The sequence below is a fragment of the Rutilus rutilus genome (genome assembly GCF_951802725.1).
Source record: "Rutilus rutilus genome assembly, chromosome: 19".
Classification (NCBI taxonomy): domain Eukaryota; kingdom Metazoa; phylum Chordata; class Actinopteri; order Cypriniformes; family Leuciscidae; genus Rutilus; species Rutilus rutilus.
In genome coordinates this window covers 7,973,257-7,994,572 of record NC_140232.1, presented here as the reverse complement: position 1 = coordinate 7,994,572, position 21,316 = coordinate 7,973,257, and the positions used below count along the sequence as shown (strand labels likewise).

Genomic DNA, 21,316 nt, shown 5'->3' with positions numbered 1-21,316 from the left:
AGGTTATTTATTTTTATTTTTTACTTCAAATGCTGCACAGTAAAACTCATAATTGTATTTGTTTTGTTTTTTTGTTTTTTAAATCATCTATCTCTTGGTAGCCAAATTAGGCAAAATGCCAAATGTGGTTTGTGGCGACCTTTTCCTTTGGGTTCTGTGTCATGTTAATCATTTTTTATAATGTTTTCCTATGTGGCTCATTGTAATTTTAGTCAATTTCAATGTTTGATTTTAAGAACATTTTTGTTTGCTTTTGTAAGATAAACATATTATTCATGCAAAAGTTTATGAACGCATGTTTATCACACACATTTAACATGCACATGTGCAATAAACAATTTTGGTTCTGTGTTGGGTCACTGGTACAATGTAAAATCTGGGTCTTAAAGCAAAACCAGTTGAGAGTCATTGATGTACGCAAATCAGGCACATAAACATTAGAAAGTATTTTTACCCCCCCCCCCCCCCCCCCCCCTTTTTAAATTCTTCCAGCTTGGGGTTACCTAAAGCTTGGTGGGTAATTACAACTTGAGCAGTATGGTGGAGCGTGCTGACCTGTACTCGCTAGGGAAGATCTTTTCACAGTCTTTGCACTCGTGTACTGGCTCATCGCTGTCTTCGCGCTCCTGTTTGAAGTCTTCGCTTAGTGAGTCAAAGATAGAGTTGCCGCTGCTGCAGGAATATTTCTGATGCCGCCGTAACTCCAGCTTTGATGTAAAGAGCTCATCACAGTGTTCACAGCGGTACATCTGCTCATCTGTTGGGAAACCATCATACAATTGCTCATGAATTACATTAATTATTAAAAGGAATTATTCAATTATAAAAGGTACAGTCTTCAGAATAACACCTCAAAACGTATCCGGACGCTTAAGCCACAGTTAAAATGGTCTGAAATTCATCATATTAGATGACATATATCAAACAAAGTCGCATTTACTTTTCTGGCAAGAGATTTTAAATGATAAAACGATAGATATACGGTTTAAAATGAAAACAAAAATATTTAAGCACTTTCTGGTTGTCAAATGTTAGTAGAACATGTCCATAGTTTAGGCTTCCAAATATTTTTGTTTTAATATCAAATGCATAACATCCAAAAATGCTTGTAGTTTTAGTAATGTAAGGCTGGTAGTGTTTAAAGAAAAACAAATACAAATATTTAAGATCAATACTATATTACAATCCTTGAAAAATTACATAAAACAGTAAAGAGATTACAAGATTAAAGATAAAAATGTCATGGTTTTTGACTTGCTTTCGACTAAAAATCTGTCTTTGGAGTAATTGTTCAGATGACCCGGGGTTAAATGGCTAAAAACGTGGCTGTTTTATCCTCTGTGATATCCTGACACAAGAGCCAAGTTCACAGATAACCCTGGAGTCGTGCAGAGGCAAGGAAATTCAAAGGTACTAAGGTTTGATTCATTAGCTATCATCATCCTCAAATTAAACTCAGTGATATCTCTGATATACTCCATGCATGGCCCAGATCAAGCCAAGTTGGATGACTTTCATTATTCTTTAAATCAATATTGTGAAAGCAAAGCCCATGAAACGCTTGCATCGATGCTGTCTTAACTAGGACCATGGCACATTTTCTGCTTTATTTTTCTTTTCTAATGACATGTATTGACAGAACGCACTCCATTGCAATGCTCATAGACTTCCTGCAAAATAAACGAGTATTTTGAATGAACTCCCCTCGTAACCTCAAAGAGGCCTTTACAGGGAAACTAAAGTGAAAAGCTTGTGCAGATTTCATTTCTGTACTGATTTTTTTTTCTTCTTTTTTTTATCGAGAGAAGCCATAAAAAGAATTTGAGACATTATCTCTCCGTCCCATCGGTAGCACTAACGACAAAGGCAGGAATGTTGGGGAAAAGACAGGGAATGGGAAACTAATAGCTCTTGGAGAGAAGTAGGGGGAACACAATTATGTGCAGTTTAGCGGCTAATCTGTGAGCATGGGTGAGGTCCCCCGAGACTCCTCCAGCTCCACTCCAAATTCCACCACCGATAAGCCATGAGAAGGAGGTAGATGTCGAGAGCTCTCATTCTTGTCTGTCTATCGGTTTGTCTCTCTCAGCCTCTCGTCTGACTCCTCTTCGATGACCATGTTCATTCTACTCTACATTTCCTTTCTTTTGTTCTCCGGATTGATCTGTCTGAGTGGAGCCTGGCTTGCATCTTTTGGCGTCCCTGTCTCTCTAGCTCTCCCAGAGAGCTTTCTCTTCTGGCCTTTTTGGCAGGGAGATCTGAGGACACATCTCTATCAGATAAAACATTGTGCATGTGTTGGAGAGTGACTGCTGCGCTGTGACACACTTCAGTGCTTTTGCAATTTTCTAGTCTGTATCAACTACTCCGAAATTACCAGATCACTTGGAAACAAAAAAGATACAGAAGACTACGAGCTTGTTTCAAAATTGCCAACATTCTGTGTTTTAATATGGAAAGTACAAGTGACAACCCCTGCTTTTTAAGAAAAACATTTAAGTGAAAAATTAAGGATTTATTTAGAAAAAAAGTAGACAAAAAGCAAAACACAATAAACACTGCACATTGTACATTGTACAGTGCAGCCCCCCCCCCCCCCCCCCCATATGTATGTGTGTGTGTGTGTGTTTATATATATTATACACGTATATATATACATATACACAGACGCGCACGCGCACACAGACACATGAATACAAAACTTTTATAGATGCGATTTCTCGATTTGACAGTGTGTAAAAAAAATTTTTTTATAAATGTGATGAGCCACCAAAAATAACTACACTTCTAGAGCTGCAATTTCATTGTAAATGTCGTCGAATAGTTCAGGTGCCTCTGGGTTGAAATGAATGAATTTTCTTCATTGCCGAACTTTGTACAACATCAAGACATACACAGGCCACATAAAGCATGTTACTAACTGTTAGAAGAGGTGAACGAGTGTGGTCTGTGTGAGTTTGTTTAAAAGAGTGCCTAATGACTTGCATTAATCTCACCTTCCAGGTTCGGTGCCATTGAGCCCTCGGGGAAAACTCCGTCCTTCATGTAAACCAGTAACTCCTCCCCTATTTCAATATCTCTAATAGCTGTATAACAGATCTGCAAAGACAGAATAAAGACGCATAAGATTTTTAAAACAACAACAACAAAAGACATTCAATTAGGCTATTATTAGTATTATTATTATAATTATACTTAATTGTTATTGTTATCATCATCCGTGTTTTTTTTTTTTTAGATAAATATGGCTTTATTTTAAACATAGCAAGTGTAAAAGCAATAATATTAATTGGTTATGTTTTATAATGTTTTTAAAGATAAAAAACACACACGACAAACAATCACAAAGGGGAAGATAAACAGATAATGCAGTAATTATTAAATGCAAAGCGCATTTGAAATCGGCCGTGCTTCATTCGATAATTTACTTAACGAAGGCCAACGAGAAATAAATGAAAACACACACACAAAATAAACGAGCGCATTAATTAATTCCCCTAATAAAATTGGTGAAATTAAAGAATACAATAAGAAAATAATAAAAAAAAAAAATTTGATTTATTTTTAATTTTTAAATGCAGTAAAAACAATGTAGGCTAATCGTAATCCGATGTGTTTGATGTGTTTTCGTTTTTAATTTGAAAAATCAAAAGAAACACGCACGCAGAAAATTTGTTTTTAAAACACACACACACAAAAAAAACATGATAGCCTATTATTGTGTTACTTACCTATATAGATTTCCGTACAGCCTATACTGAAATTATTTATCCAGGGTAAAGGAGTTATATGTGTATTTGTTTTAAATCTAAAATCTAAATCCTAAATACAGTTTTTTTTGTTTGTTTTTTAATAGGCTATAGTCTATGTAGTATTATCGCGGTTGTCATTATTTCTAAGTCAAATGTTTTGCTGCAAAGTTTCCTAAATTAACCACAATTAAAATCATTCAAGAGCGCTGTGATGACAAACCACATCTGTTGTGTGTTTTAACCAAAAACACACTCAAAAACCATGCGTTTATTTTGTAAAATAAATAATTTATAGAGTGCAACTCACCTAAATCGATTTAAATAATAATCATAATAAAATAAAAGAACTAGTCCGCTTTATGAAGCGGCATCACAGCCTCTTCACACACTGAAAAGGACAGTACCAGTTGTTCCCTCATGAGGGCGCTCAGGGCTAGGCGACAGCAGCTGGTCGAGGCCCCTCACCGAAATCAACACATACAGCTAAAAAACTGCACAAACTTCATCTCAGAGCTCCACTGTTGTGACAACTCTAATGTGTGTTACAAAAGTAGGCCAAGGCATCGGTTCGCCGCTCAAGAGGGGTGGCCAATGTATAACACAGCTATTATTATAATTAATATTAAAGTTACAGTTAAACGAAGGGAAGAGCATATCTGACCTTTTTCTTTCCCGAGAGTTGATAAAGTTGGGCTAGTTGTTGAGCGGTGGATCTTAAAGCCTCCAGTTGTAATAGCAGCTCTGGTCCCGTAGAGTTCAGCACGCAACCCATAGTATCATGACACTGCGCGCGACAGCAGCGCGAGACAGAGTCCGAACACGCGCGTCTTTGATGAGGTGAGTCGCGCTCATTAGTGATTCTCTCTATCGGCCACTCCTCCTCTCTTATCTCCAACCAAAAGGATTGAACCCCTCCCCATGTCCTCTCCTCCTCTGACCACCATATGAATCTATTATTGATGGAAAATGTATCTTTCCCAGTTAATGAAAATGTAAAATAAATACATCGACTGTTGGGTTGAGCGCGAGCAGTGCCCCGCGCGAGGATTTCCGTGGGACTTTAAATATATACACCTGTTTTACCTCGCTGTCTTCTGCCACAAACATTTAGCAGACATTTTAAACGATTTGTCTTTGCGTTTTTAAAGACTAAATTCATTATTTGCGCCGACAGAGTTACAGAAACACGCATTATGTCGCCTGAGACACTTATAACCGTCTATATTCAACAACAAAAAAAATTAATCTTGAATATCCTATTCATGAATAGGCTAACCATTACGTGTATATTAGGCTGTGTAGCCTATTATAATTGATAATACATTGCAATATATAGCGTTTTTGCGGGTTGCTGTTCTCCAATTATTCTATTTTTTTATAGCCTACATCATAATAATAGCCTATAGCCTATATGCAATAATTTAATCCAAAAACGACAATAAAGCATACATTGTAGCCTATATTATTTCATGTATTATAATATTATTATAGGTCTAATTATAATTAATACAACTTTAGTTTTTTATTATTAAGATCTAGCCTACATGATTCCGGTTTGATCAACGAATTAACTAAATATAATCATCGCATATTTTCAGAGGAGAGTTTGTTGCTTATAATGCTTTATAGATGGTTGTTGCACATTGACGAAATTAAACGACTGATTATTTCAACTGAAAATTATAATTCGTGCATCGGATTTGATCTATTTATATCGTTGTAACGGTTTGTTATTGTCCGTTTTTAGGCCATTTCAAATATATATTGTTGGAGTTAATGAATCAACAAATAACTAAAAGAATAAAACATCTACAAGCATTGGAATTACATGTATAAAATAATGACATCACACATGACATAAAAAGTATCACAATGCAGGTGCCAATCTTTCAATGTTATAAGGCTAAGCAAACAGACTGAAACTTGCATTGGTCTAAAAGATAAAAGTTGGATGTCAAATTGTGCTGTAGTCCTATGGCTAGTTGTCATTTGCTGTGGGTGGAATGCCTTCCTTTCACCCCTAAAGCAATCTATTATGATGGGGCTAAGCTGTCTCTACAGTAAATCTTTTCAGGATCTGACAGCACTGAGAGGGCCATCTTGACCCCCTCACAATGCTTTCAAGTGCTGGGGGCCGATGCATCATCCATCACTTAGGTGACAATAATCCCCTGTCTGTCACACACACACACACATTCATAAGTGCAAGCAGGACACACACTGATGTGAATATATAAGGAAATACAAATGTAAAAATATATTTTGTTTGGGTGTGCATGTTCGCCTGCCATTCAAAATGCAGTTCTGATTCTGACATGATTCACTAAGACAAGATCAGAACAAAGTTCATCCTATCTTAAGCAACTCTTTGATCAAATGCCAAAACCTTATAAAAACTAAACTGCATGACTAGACGTCAGGGATTTTTTTTTACAAGTTCCTCTCTAGCAAACATGTATATAAATTATATTGCATTTATCAGTCAGTAGCTAATAAGTAATTGAATGCAGACAATTTCAGCTTGTTTAAAACATACATGCACAGTAAGTTTCTGTTATTTCTTTATATATATATATATATAAATAATGATTTTTACCATGAAAATTAGTCAAAAACAATTAGTCAAAAAACAAATGTCATAAATAAGACTGATTTTTCAATTCTGGCCAAAATAAATAATTTAGCCATCTTATATTTGTGGAATGTTTGTGTGTGTGTGTGTGTGTGTGTCTCCAGGTAAACCTTACGTTGTGGGGACCAAGTGTCCCCACAAAGATAGTAATACCAGAAATCTTTGACATTGTAGGGTCATTTTTTGGTGCAAACAGCTTATAAATCATATATGATGTTTTTTTTGAATTGTGAGGATTGTGTTTAGGGGAAGGGTTAGTGTAGGGGAGAGAATATACAGTTTGTACAGTATAAAAATCATTAGGTCTATGGAAAGTCCCCATAAAACATGGAAACCCAACATGTGTGTGTGTGTGTGTGTGTGTGTGTGTGTGTGTGCGCGCGTCCTCAGCCCTTCAGAAACAGAAGGCTATGTCATGGCAGATCTGGCTGTGCACTTCAGTGTTTCTGACAAACAGTTTAAGTGCATCTTGAGAGATGAGGGAGGGGGGGTCAGAGGTCAACAGTCTTGCTGAATGGACCACGCCATTGTGCAAAAGCCAGAATACGTCCACCAGCTTTATGCCTATTGTCTCAGAGCGCATAGTTTGATCCGAAAACCGGATTACACTTTCTCAGCGCAAGTAGATAACATCAGATTATGTGTTCCAAAGCATTCTTAAAAAATATACTTTTACACAAGGACACCTTTATACACAAACCTACACATTTTTTTTAATTGGCACTTTTTTTTATTGGTTCTCACCTTCAGAGTTCATTTTGCACCCTTTATAATAACACAACAAAATAGTCTTTTCTTAAAGCAAAGTGTTGTAACTAACACCCTCGACTCTGCTACAGCACAAAACTGCTATTTAGAACCATTCACACCTCAAATGACAGCCATAACATTAAAAAAGAGGGGGAAAAAACACATTAAAAAGTAAGGCCTAAAATTGTGAAGTGCACCACTACACAGTTGAGTCGTGTTTTCAGGGGCCCGAACACAAAAGACAAATGCGTAAACAAGTAAATAAATGATCCAGGTTGATTTTAAAAGGTTACAGGCACATCAGAATTTGCTGGGCGTGTGCATATTTCCATACGGCTCATGCATTGTGCATGTTCAAATAGAACAGCAAAGTACAAAGTTCAATGAATTATGCATTTTTGCATTGTGTCGCCGCTCTGAATAAATAATAGGCTGTTGTCCGTAAGACTGGGAAAAACGTGTACAAAAGATAAGAAAAAAAAACAAAGTAGGAGAAAGTAAATAGAAAGCATGTATTTAGTGAGGCGATTTTAGCTGGAGATATTATTCTCCTGTGGGCCCAGCGGTGGCCGTTCATTGAAGTCAAACGACTTTAATGATTGGGTTTTTTAGTTGAAGTCAATTGGTGGTTGTCAGTCTCAGAGGTTGTCCCTCCTCTCCTCCTGTCCTCCCCTGTTTGTTAGCCTTGTGTTTTATGTGTCAGCATCTATAACTACGATGGCCACACTAGTTGCCCCTGTTAGTCAAGAGACAAAAGCTTAGACTTTGACTTGTTCCACGAGTCAATCAGCTTGTTTGAAGGGAGAAAAACAGCCTAAAAGTGGCAGAATAATAACAAGGAAACAGATCCACTTATGCATATGATCTAAAACACCCCCCAAAATGGCACACTTAAAGGAACAATTTAGGCAAAAATGAAAATTCTGTCATCATTTACGTGATGTTCCAACTCCTATGACTTTCTTTCACGGAATGCAAAAGGAGTGAGGCAGAATGTCCTGGCTCTAAAATCTCACCCATGTTCTCATCGTGAAGCATCAAGAAACATTGTGTTAGGTTTGGCATAAAAACATCATTAGATTTCATGCTTCGTTGAATCTCGAGCTGCCATATTTGAATATCCGAGAACACAAATGAGATTTGAGTTACTCCAGCTAACCAAAATATGTTCTAAGAGCGTTTTGCTAATGTTCCCATTAAACTGTATTTCTGAACGTTCAAAATATCCAGTTATTTTATACGTTTTAAGCACGTTTTTAAACGCCTGATAACTTTGAATGAGCGTTCTGTTAACGTTATTTGAAGAATGTTTTAGATCTCCTAACACAAAGCTACTGTATCAAATGACTTCAGAAGATTTGGAAGTGGTTGAGACATTGTTACATGCTCTCACTCCCAACTTGTCACCTATTGACACTTAGTCAGGACCCCTCAGCTTCACTTTTTAACGATGTTAAAACCATTTTTCGACGTGCAGGGTACTCCATTACTTTCAATGAGAAACCGTTGGCACCATACACAGACAAGGCATGGGGCATGGGAATGTCATGATGAAATTATGTATTGGGTTGTAATTTTGCCATTATGACATGTTGGGCTGTGATTCTCAATTTAATCAGCAAGTATGATTTTATTTACATTTATTTTATTTACTTTAGACCCATTTGAACACATAACCCAACCCCACTCCTAAACCTACCCATTTGTGTATTATATAACATAAAACACAGTATATGACAGGCAGATACAACTACAGGCACACTTAATTCAAAAAGTACAAATATACAATTACAATTCCGAGGCCAAACGATTGATTTGTGTGAAGATCAGACCCAAAAGAGATCACTGTCTCCATCCGCCGTAGATCCAATGCACACATTCAAAAAGTGCCGCCCAAAGAAGCGTTACGTGAAATGTAATTGGCTCTTGTATGTCTCATGACTGATTGTGTCATGCTAAAGAGTTGTGCTGCGTCCGAAATCGAATACTGTCTGAGTAGGTACTACATTTGAATTTGAACTTACTTTGCGACCATTAAAAAAGTATGTTCTATATAGTATGAATATGTGTAGTATGAATGAATAAAGTGTCCATCGTATGCACTCTTCAGAATCTGGCCAGAAGTAGCAGGTCATCTGGGAACTTTTCGCCTATGTATTTAGACATACTACTCTTTTGGCGTGCTGGTTTTCACATACTATATAGTAGGGAAGTATTTGATTTTGGACGCAGCGTGTATCTTTTGAATGAGATATGACCGTGTGCGTTCACGGAGAAGGATTATTTTTAGCGATTAAAAAGGTCCACTCTGTTCTTCACATAAAAATATCGAATGGCTTCAGAAGACTTGGAATGCAACAGTTATTTTTGTAATATTTTCATACAGTTTTAGGTCAGTTTTTGCAATAAATAGCTGTGACTGTACTTTTTTTCACCTGTTACGTGTTTTATATTGTTAAGAGGTTATATAGAGTGGGGTTATTTGCTCCAGAATATAAAAGTGTAAATATTTATAAAATCATTTCTACTTTTACAAATGCAAAGATTGAAATGTGTCTTGATTTGACGCACAAGGCAAACAACTGAACGCAATGGAGTACCCTGGGACACGAAAAACAATGCTAAAAGGGTGCGTTAAAAAGTGACGGAGAGAGGTCCCGACCAAGCGTCAATATGCGACGAGCTGGGAGTGAGAACGTGCTGTTTATGGTGTAATTACGTGTAATTTATGAAGCTTCACAGTCTCCATCCACATTATTGTTCGTTGTATGGAAAAGAGCAGCTAGGACATTCTGCCTAAATTCATAAAGGTTTGTAATGACAAGAGGGTGAGAAAACATTGACCGCATTATCATTTTTGGTTGAACTGTCCCTTTAAACAAGTAAGTGAGCAATATAAGCTAGATAAGGCAACCACCAAGGACCCCTCACTTAATCAGTTAGATATCATGTAAGCAAAGGAAACAATCCACACTCAACAACAACTACACAAGAGCTTCATGATCAGATTAAGACCTCCGCAGTAGTTGCATCAGCACAATTCCTGATAGGATTTGACTGAACAAAGCCCTCCGTACAGTAAACACACAGCAATCTTTCCGGCGAGACAACGAGCCTGTTATGAGATCTCCGGCTTTATGAGAGATCAGATATCTTATCTCAAACAGACAACTGCTCGTCTTTTCAAAGGAAGCAAATAATTAAAGACAGTGGATTACAAGATTCAGGAGTGTCCAAACTCGCTTTGTACGTGATTCTTGTAAATGACTTCTGAGTCACTTCCTCTGAAAAAGAGTGGGAACAGCCTTCATCAAACAATAGGCTGTTTTTATCTATTGTCTAAGTGGTGACATCTTGACAGCAGCGGGTCCTGTCCACATCTTCCTGACAGTAGCGTGCTCGCTGTCTCTTCAAGCTTCTCACAGGATGCTCATCATAAAGGCTCATGATGGGGATTGTCTGATATACTCTCAAAAAAGGCTCAAACTGATACTAGACTGTAGGAACCCCATCCTATTATATGATACCTAACTACCCAAACAAGCATGTGATCAAACAGTGCTCCCGCAATACATATTAACAACCTGCGTACATTTATGACTGCAGTAAACGCTCTGCTGCGATTTTAGAATTGATGCAATCACTGTAGGAGCATCGTTGTGTTGAGATGGTATTATTAGACATTTACATCATAAACTGATTTATAAATGCATCGTTTCGGCCTTGGATGCTGATTGGTCAATTCAACGTTCTAGACATACTAAAATACACAACTGTTCAAAACTTTAGGTTTAATAGGATTTTTTGGTTTCACTTTATTTCAATGGTCCCTTTAACACATTCTGTTGACTATAAGTAACATTGCACCTACATGTCTACTAACTCTCATTAGAGTATTAGTAGACTGTCTGCTTAATATCTGCTAACTCTTTATTGTTATGCTCCCCAACAGACATTCCACTGACTATAAGTAACTCTGAAACTAAAACTCTCAACTTATTCTACTAACCCTACCAGTCTACTCTCTAATGAGAGTTAGTAGACATGTAGGTGCAATGTTACTTATAGTCAACAGAATGTGTTAAAGGGACCATTGAAATAAAGTGAAACCAAAAAATCGTATTAAACCTAAAGTTTTGAACAGTTATGCATTTTAGTATGTCTAGAACGTTGAAAAAGTTACTTATAGTCAAACAAAATATTCAAAATAAAGTGTTACCGATTTTTTTTTTTTTTTTTTTTTGGTTTCTTATGCCCAAAATGCTGCATTTATTTGATTCAAAATACAGTAAAAACAGTAATATTGTGAAGTATTATTACAATTATAAATAACTGTTTTCTATTTTAAAATGTAATTTATTCCTGTGATGCAAAGCTGAATTTTCACCGTTTTCTCCTTCAGAAATCATTCTAATATGCTGATTTGGTCCTCAAGAAACCTTTATTATTATCAATGTTGAAAACAGTTGTGCTGCTTATTTTTTTGTAGAACTCGTGATACTTGTTTCTTTGATGAATAGAAAACATTTATTTGAAAAAAATGTTTTTTGTAAATTTTTAAATGTAAATAAAAAAAAAAAATGTCAGGACTATATCTTCTGGGTGGCTTTTAACAATTTTGTTTAATAAAATATTTGTAATGACAATAGCATTTTTAGTATGAAGTAACAATTTTCTGAAAACAAGGAGCTTGGTTGAGCTGTATTTTAAATACATATGGTCACGGCATGACCTCTCAGATCATATTACTTAAAATAATCTAAATTGTCACAAATTATCAAAAAAATAACATAATTGTCAAAATTATTTCAAAACAGTGTGTATAATAACTAGTGAATTAACAAATAGGTACAATTAATGAAGGAAATGCACTTTTGGCCCAGAAACAGTCTATACAACAGCTTGAGGGGGTCCAATCAGACGGTGGAGATGACAGAAAAGAGACGTGACAGAAACGAGTGTTTACTCTCAGCTCACCTGGTCTTCGCTGATGTGGCACATGGCCAGGTTGTGCTCTTCATGGGACGGGGCTGTGCGCACATATTTGAGCCAACTCCCACTGGCCTCCAGAGCCCCATCCAGACAGAACTTCACATTGCCCATGTTATCCATTACCTGGAGAAAGACAAACACAATGCATTTTTAAAGGGTGCTGTCATTAAAACATATCTGCAGACAGTGACTACAAAGATAAGTGACGTAATATGTAACAGACGTCATATAAAGGAGCAGCTAGTAAAACATGAGGTTACAATTTCGATTGTCCACTTTAGACACTCTACTAATTATAACTAACTTTGCAACTACATGTCAACTAGACTGTGGTAGACTGTTAGGGTTCGAGTTAGTAGAATACGTTGATATGTATAGTTGCAAAGTTACTTATATTTAGTAGAATGTCTGCATTTCTAAAGTCCACTTTAGACATTCTACTAACTATAAGTAACTGCAACTACATGTCAACTACCAGTCAATAGAGTATCAGTAATCTGTCTGCTTAATATGCATCAATTCTAACACTTTATTTTGATGCTCCCACTACATACATTCTACTGACTATAAGTAACTCTGCAAATACATGACAACTTATTATACTAACCCTAACTATAAGTTTGAGTGTTTGTTGACATGCACAGTAGTTGCAAAGTAGAATGTCTAAAGTGGACTATATGTGCAACCAAAAGCTATTTACTTTATCTGTAGTTTACAAGAATCAAACTTATTTTTCCCTTTCTGCTCACATTGTTATACATGGAAAGGGGGGATTTAAACATTGAAGACATCTTCAATGCTGTGTGAAGCCTCAGAGGCTCATGTTGATTAACTTTGGTTAACCTGACACTACTAGGGAAGTAGAGTTTGAGGTGTCTGGTTACTTGTCAAGGGAAACGGAGAGAGAGATGGAGGGATTGAGAGAGGCAAAGTGAGACAGGATGTCAGGAAATGACCGGAAGGAGAGTGGACGCTGTTCTCTCGTGAGATTTACGGCGCTCTTTTGTTGATATATTACCCAGCAAAAGTGAGAAATGCCACTGAAAACTGTGGAGTCTCTCTTTGAAAACAGAAACTCTGTGTAAATGTTTGCTTCAGCTCTATGAAGTTGAAACCAAATATCAAGTGTGCCGTGAGCGATTAAGACAGAAACGGAATATCCGCACAAGTGGCGTGAATCCGTGCTAATAAATCTGTCTCTGGGCCCATGTTAGCCCTGAACTCCAGAGTGATTATATTCCAGCACATTAACACTCACAGTGGGCTGTAGTTGGAACATCCATAAGGATTTTAATCAAGACAAATGAGTTTCATAGTCAGGTCAAATAATTTTGCAATCAAATATTTACTTCTTTGCAAATATTTATATTTTACTAAATTGCATTGCTTCTTACAGTAAAATATTTTTGAGAAAAGTTCATCCTAAAAGTGCTTATACTCATTTTCCAGGTTTTCCATGCTTGTTAAACCTTTGATTGTATGTCTGAACATTTGTGTGTGTACCTCTCAAACAGATACACACACACACTGATAACACTTTTCTGGGAGCTCATATGCATAATGCCTTATAATTAAGAAGCCATTTATTATGCTTTAAACCCCTTTTCATAAATAAGGCAATAAAATGTCAATACTGTCAACATTAACATTTTAGGTACATTTTTTATAAATATATATATATATATGTAAAGGTAGATAAATAAATATATAAGGGAAATATATTAGAATTTTGTGACTGGTCACCATTTGTAATCAACTTTTGCCTTTACTAATTCCTTTAAAAAGTCCTACATCAGGGCAAATGATTTTTAAATGTATTTCATGAAAGATATAAAATGGTCATAAAAATGACTATGTAAATGTTCTAAAAAATATAGCTCATGTTTATGAATGGTTACACCTTGAACAAGTATAATGCATTGTTGTTGATCATGTGTTAAACAATATAATCTTCAAATGGATATGAATGGGGAAGTATTACAATGTCTTATAATGGTGATTTCTTCATGTACTTCACAAATGAATGACTTTCTTTCAAATGTCAGAAGTTGTGTTGGGTGTGAGAGAGCAAGACGCACGTGTGAAGTATGTTGAAGCTGGATAGGGACATGTTCACATCTACTGCGGTCAAATACAGAAAACTGAACAACACTTTAAGAACAATTCACCAATGTACACATTTCAAACATCCACAAATGAGCAAGAATTTAAATCAAGATAAATGAGTTGCAAAATGGTACAGTGTTCCCAGAAAAAAATGGAAAAATTTACATAAATGTTTGAAACGCAAAGGTTTCAATACATTTCTTGTTTCTTTGCAGATTACATTCTATCTAAATGTAAAAAAAAAACAAAAAAAAAACACATTGATGTGTTTCTGTATGTTGTTTGGGAGAGCTGAAACAATGTACCCAAGAAAACTCCCGATGATGTTATGCAAATATATCTGAAATCTAATGAAACTTTAAAAGGAACAATACTGCACACTGAACACAATCATTCATTCACAAATACACACATTCAAGTGAAGGTGAACTCATCTGTCTCAAGCTAACTACAAGTATCACTCATGAGAAGCATGTTACTTTGAGGAGGGATTGAGGCTGTAAAAGGGTTTACAAACTCTGTTTCTCCAGGTGCAACAGTGATTTACACACATCGTAATAAGAGAAACATAAACTACAGTATATATTTATTAGTGGCCTTTGCTAAGGCAAGCACTACTATTATTATGGCATTTGAACAAACCTCTAACCCTAAGTATTCAACTTCGTCATGTCGCATGTTCATGTACAAACAAATGATAACTTAAATTGGCTGTGGCTTTCTGAGGAGAGGTGTGCTTTTAGTTTTCAGACTAAATATGATCAAATGATTTTGCACATGGTGGAAGACAGAACAGTATAAATAGGCAAATCAGACTTGCTTGAAAGGATATCTATACCCTAGAAATCACACCCTAGCAACCGCATAGCAACATTCAGGCAACCGCACAGACCCAGCCTAACTGATGTCATGGTCACACCTTGCTGGAAAACTGCTTTATAGATGAAATGAAGTGATCTAATATTTGATGACCTTTATAACGTACAGAATCAACACTGAACTGACTTCAGCTGAACAATAGAGCTGCTTTACAGCCGGAATGAACTCTGTTCGCATCATTAAATCTGCTTTGAAACAATCTGTATTGTTTAAAGCGCTATATAAATAAAGGTGACTTGATTTGACTGTCCACTGTCAATAGTGTAGCGATGTATGAAGCACCGCTCACACAGAAGTCACTATCAAACCAAGCAGCTTTCTGTTGGTCAAAACAGCAAATTCGTGTGACCAGCAAATTTCGCCCTCACGTGAAACTCCGCATTGTGCAGATTCCTATTGAAATGACTGGATTCTGCCTGTGAAATGTAGCAATGGTAAATGTAAGTACCCACACCTTCATGAACTAACTCTGCACACTGCAAGCGACTAAACTTATCTCTCCCATTCTAATCAGTTAAGCTCTTTACAATACAAGCATACAGACGTGACATGATACATTCAAATCCAGGGGCGACTTGAAATCAGGTAAGGTTTTTTCCTCTTATCTCACTCTCCCTTCTAAGTTTCAGGCCCATTTTCTCTCTCTTTCTCTGCTTTCCCAAAAGTTTGAAGGGTCAAATACCAGAGGGACGGCTCTCGAGTCTGCTTTGGGGTTAAGGAGCCCCTCTGTGCCGTTTTAAGAGCCCAATTACTCCCATCAGGTGTGAGGAACTGCCTTTGCAGACGAGCTGGTACAAAAACACATACACACACACATGTGCCACTGGGAGTGTTTGTGCCACAAGGTGAAGAATAAGTGTGCTAAACAGCTTCAGCCAAGCCGTATTTCTAAAACGTCGACACCTTCACAGGCTGAACGGGCACGAGCGAGTAATATAACGTGATTTTAGTTAGTCTTGTTGCTGAAGTAGAACAGAAAGAATGAAAGGAAAGAAAGCATGGTAAGACCGGGAGAGTGAGATGACCTCTGACCTCGATATGGAGCTAATCAAAGACAGAAAGAAGGGAGAAAAAAACAATGAAATAGACAGAAACTTATCTGACCTGGTTTCAGGTACACATGGTTGTTTATAGTTTGCATACATATTTTACAGTGGCTTTGAAAGTGGATCATCTAGCTATGAACTATTTCACTGCTGCCAATTTTTTCAGTCATTTCTTATGTTTTGGTTTGTGTCCATCATGTTCCAATATGCCTTTATTTACTCACCCTCATGTTCCAAAACAACAGATATCTTTGAAGAATATTGGGAACAAAACGACAGAAAATGTTCCACTGAAGAACAAAAGTCACACCGCTTCGGAGCAACATGAGGGTGAGTAAATCGTGACAGTATTTTGGTGTCACCTGTCAAGCTCTCAAATCCAAAAGTGGGAGCGAATTCCTTTTCAGAGCAATTTAAGCGCAAAGCATATTATTCTCCCAGCAATCCATCTCAGTCAGGGACAAAATGTGCTAAAATAGCACTGCGTTATCTACTTCACCTCTGTTCTGTTCAAATATGTCTCCTTTCTATGCAAATGTGGCCTATTGCATATCGTGTCTATATTCGATGTGCGCTGTTTGCCTGAAATTCATTTTAAAAGAAATGTTTGTGTACATTTTCTAATGATCATGACAGCAGTAATTCCTCAAATGATGGGGAAGAGTGCTATTACCACTGATGATTTGAATGTGTGATCCAGTCAAACACACTTTTGGCATTTTAAAGAGCTGATTCATGTGTGTATTGCAGTGAAGTGATGCTGCACGATCCCTGTGAAACACACCAGATCACACTGGTTTGCTGTTTGTGTGTTTGCAGCATCACCTGATTTGCATAATTCCTTTAGTGAATCAAAAACAATGCTCTCAGTGGGCTAAATTCATTCTTGGTGAATTCCTCCCTCGCTTTAATGGATGTGTGTGTGATATTTCCTCCCTCCGTACAGAAGCCCGACAGGATATATGATAAGACGGACCCTGAATTGAACACTTTTGTTTCTCACAAAGGGAGAAGAGGGAAATTCCCCTACAAACCCTTTTAAACCGGCAGCTGCACACACACATGCTGTCCACCTTTACGGCGTACAGCTCCTCAACCTGCATGACTGATGTAGTGTGCAAAGTGAACATCTCATAAAACGTCACCTGCAGTCAGGCCTACATGTACCTGTAACACATCAATATTTTACAACGCCAGCAAACGCCATTTCTGCAGCCATATATAACGGGGGCCCGCAAACACAAAGTATTCACACATTATTCATAGTAATAAAGGTCTGAAAACATGTCGTGCTTCTTGTTGTGGCGCTAAAGGAGAGCTGAAAATCCGTGGAAGTGGGTCAAAGCATTTCTTTAAGTGCGAGGGTTCTGGTGAAGTGTTTCATTGATTAGGTGTTGTGTGCGCTGCCGAGAAGAAAAAACACATTGTGTTGAAAGTTCTTATCTCTCACCTGTGTGTGTATTTATGTGGTGGTGGGGGGGTGGGGGGTGGGGGGTCTATTTAACATAAACCACAGTCAGAAGTTTTACTTTTTCACATTAAATATTGATATTGAAACGATGGCATTAAGACACCTCATTTCAATATTCAAAGGTTTGGGGTCAGATTTATTTTATTTATTTATTAATTATAATATAGTAAAACAAAAATATATATATATATATAATAAAAAAAAAAATTTAATAAAAAAAATATATATATATTTAATTAATAATTTTTTTATTATATATATCTATTTATTTTATTATACTTTATTTTAAATTGTAATAGTATTTCAAAATGACACTGTTTTAATGTGTTTTGAGATCAAATAAATGCATCTTTAGTGAGGATAAGAGACTTCTTTCAAAATTAAAAGATGTGCACAACGTAAACATTTCATTTACTCAAAATTCACCATTTCTGAAATATTATTCTCAGATCTAATATTCCATTAGCCTAACTGTGGATGGGATTGCAAATATGTTGGCGCATTGATATACAATTGATCTAATCTATGTTTATATTCTATTCTATTTAAATATGGAATTTTATTAGGCTTTCATTCGAAATTCTTTTTTAATGTATTGATAATTAGACATAAGATTTCGTAAGTGCAAAGCCGTCACAAACGTCTCAGGAGGTGTCTGTCCTCATTCAGGCTTGAGCACTTCAGAAACGGGGGACGCTGAGAGAATTCTCTGTGCTTGTCACCCTCATTGTGTAAAACAGGAAGGCTTAGCTGACACCTCTGTAGAGAGCGGCCCAACACAATGGCTAATGCAGTGACACAAGAACAAGCATACACACTCTCTGTGCTCATATCCTGGGGAAGTGTGTGTGTGTGTGTCTGTGGTCCTGATAAACCCTACAATATGGGGACCAAATGTCCCCAACAAAGATAGTAATACCATTCATTTTTTACCTTGTGGTGACATTTATTTGGTCCCCATGAGGAGAACAGCTTATAAATCATACAGAATGATGTTTTTGGAAAATGTAAAAAAAATTCGGCAAGTTTTCTGTGATAGGTTTAGGATTTGTGGAAATACAGTTTGTACAGTATAAAAAATCATTATGCCTATGGAAAGCGACATTAATCACTGTTGTGGTGGTGTTTTGTGGGTATGTGTGCCACAGTAATGGACTTACTGGACTTAATGGTTTACTTGATTACCATATAATTTTCCAGGAAAATTATGTTAAAATGTGAGTATATGATACATCAGGATTTTGGGGAATGCTAATTTGTAGTTTCTTTGTTCAATCATCTCAATCATTTGTGCATTGCATTACATATTTTGTCCCCCACAATCAAAGTATTTAAATTTCATCCTACCAAGATGTATCATTGGGAGAGATATATAGCAACAACTGATAATTATATAGAATTTATGTAAGTAGTGCTATACTGTTATTAAAGAGAATTTCATCTTACTTTTGTGTCAATATAAATATCAGCAACTGCACTAAATAGCAAAAAAAAGTGCTCAGTTTGTTTCCCCCCTCCTCTATTATGAGCCTCATCATGCTATATGAGCAATAAAAGCATTATGTACCAAATACGATACTCAACAAAAAACACATGCAAAATATTTTGTGTAAAGGTTAATTAACCGTTCCATTTAAAAAAATAAAAAAAATAAAAAAAATAAAAAATCGGAGTAATATTTCATATGTCAGGCTTTACATGGTAAAGAAAATACGAGTGTGGTTCCCAGGCAGTGATCAGGTTACTAATATGTTGAGCGTTGTTTATTGTGATGCTATGTGGTTGTTAGGGTGTTTTAAATGGTTGCTAGGTGGTTTCTTACTGAGCCAAGACAAAACAGCCCACCAAAAGTCTCTGCAATAGAGATCCTCTATGATATGATGCAAGTCTTGGGGTTATTTGTGCTGTTTTATCTTCTGCCAGGTGAACCTTTGAGATGGTGAAACAGAAGCAGAGAAGGCAGTAGAGATGGCAGCTAGAGGGCAGTCATGTACGGGGCCCGTGGAGACAGAAGAAAGGTCAAACACATCCTCTTCCTTCACACTCACTCTCCGTCCTCTCACACTCCATCAGTTGACCTCCGACTTAAACATGTGTCCCCGTGCTGTAATTAACAGCTCTGGTTAGAGTTCATTAAAGTCAGATCCAGGATCAGTTTCCCATAATCAGATTCTTATCGCACACATTAGGTCTGGAATCCAAAACTGGCCACGGATCAGAGGAGAAGCACACCTCGTACAACAGGCACTTTTTATGCTGAGTCGGGGGGGGGGGAAACAACACGGTGTGTAAGGTAATGCAGAGTCACATGATGCAATATGAAACCGGGATTGTACATGGTCTTTCAGTGACTATTTTTCTTTTTTTTTTTATTCTTTTTGCTTATGGAGTTTTTATAGGTCGAAAGGCATGAAGCACATTTATAACATTTTAGAACGCATTTAACTCATGTAATATCATGCATCACAGAGTGAATATTTTACCATTGCAAATTTTATCCATCAGAATTTTAGTGGAGGTTTAGATGATTCTTTATTCTTAGGATTTCAAAAAATACCATAAGTATTAAACTTGGGAATTGATCATTTGTTTTATATACATGAATGTTTAGATACAATTCAATTTATTATATGCTATTATAGTATTTATTAATATTTTGAATTCACTTTTATTGGTATATTTTTATATTTCATTTTAAATTTAGTTTTAGTAATTTAGTTATGTGCTTTTGTCATTTAATTTTTTTAATTTTTTTATTTATATACAGCTTTAATTAGTATTTATATAAGTTGTAGTTTTAGTAATTTTATTAATATAGTAAATTAAACAGTAATTTTACTTCAACTTAAACTAATTTATTTCAGTTAGTTGCCAAACTGTATATATTTATTGTATATATTGTTAATAGTTTTTTGTCCAGCTTTTATTTAATTACCGAAAATGATTACAATTGTGATTCCAGAAGGAAGATGGGAAAACAAATGAAAAATCCCATATATGGAGAGACAAGAACAATATAGACCAGAATATCAATAGTAGTGGGTTCTTTTGACTCGAGCTAGTAAGAAACTCCCTAGCAACCACCCAGAACACCCTACCATTTACTCTACCAATGCCCTGGTAACGCCCAAGCATAAAACAATTACATTTACATTTTGACTACAACCCTTTAAAATACATTTGCTGATGAATCACGAGCAACAAGATCAAGAACGTGTTAAAAAAACTCAATTTTATTCTATATTGTCTTTAAAGTTGTGCCTCAGGCTGGATAATTTGCACTTTTCTACCATTTCAGAGGGCCAGTGGGTTATATTTATACATATGGCAGTTTCTTGACATTGGCGCGGCCCCCTCCAGCCCTCGCCCAGACAGACAGACACATATACACACACACTCATGTCCATTCATTATACCTTATCTAGCCAGGGCTAACCTGCAACCCTGACACAGGATATCCTGCTGCCTTCATTACAGTGCCAGAAGTCATTACTCCACGTCACACACACACACACTCACGCAGCCATACACCTCCTAACTCTTTCAAGCTGCCTCCAGACGCACGCCACACACACCAATGGCAACGTTAGCATCAAAGCCAACAGCGTAGTCTGGGCTGCCAATGAGGTGAGACAGAACAACAGCCATCAACAGATTGACAGACAGACAGAGAAGAAACATTATTAAA

General features: G+C 36.6%; 1 protein-coding gene across 14 annotated transcripts in view; it reads right to left on the bottom strand.

Moving 5' to 3' along the window:
* The window catches only part of prdm16 (PR domain containing 16), a gene marked incomplete at its 5' end in the record, with an annotated part of 246,373 nt that overhangs the window by 20,538 nt on the left and 204,519 nt on the right, over positions 1 to 21,316 (bottom strand). For 12 of the 14 annotated variants that reach the window (XM_084390322.1, XM_084390325.1, XM_084390326.1 and 9 more), the window contains 3 exons: positions 556 to 757; positions 2,997 to 3,099; positions 12,112 to 12,249. In XM_084390322.1, coding sequence (XP_084246448.1) covers positions 556 to 757; positions 2,997 to 3,099; positions 12,112 to 12,249 — 443 coding nt within the window. Of the gene's footprint in view, positions 1 to 555; positions 758 to 2,996; positions 3,100 to 4,413; positions 4,525 to 12,111; positions 12,250 to 21,316 lie in introns of those variants that run through there. The other 2 variants (XM_084390317.1, XM_084390318.1) reach the window with 1 other exon arrangement.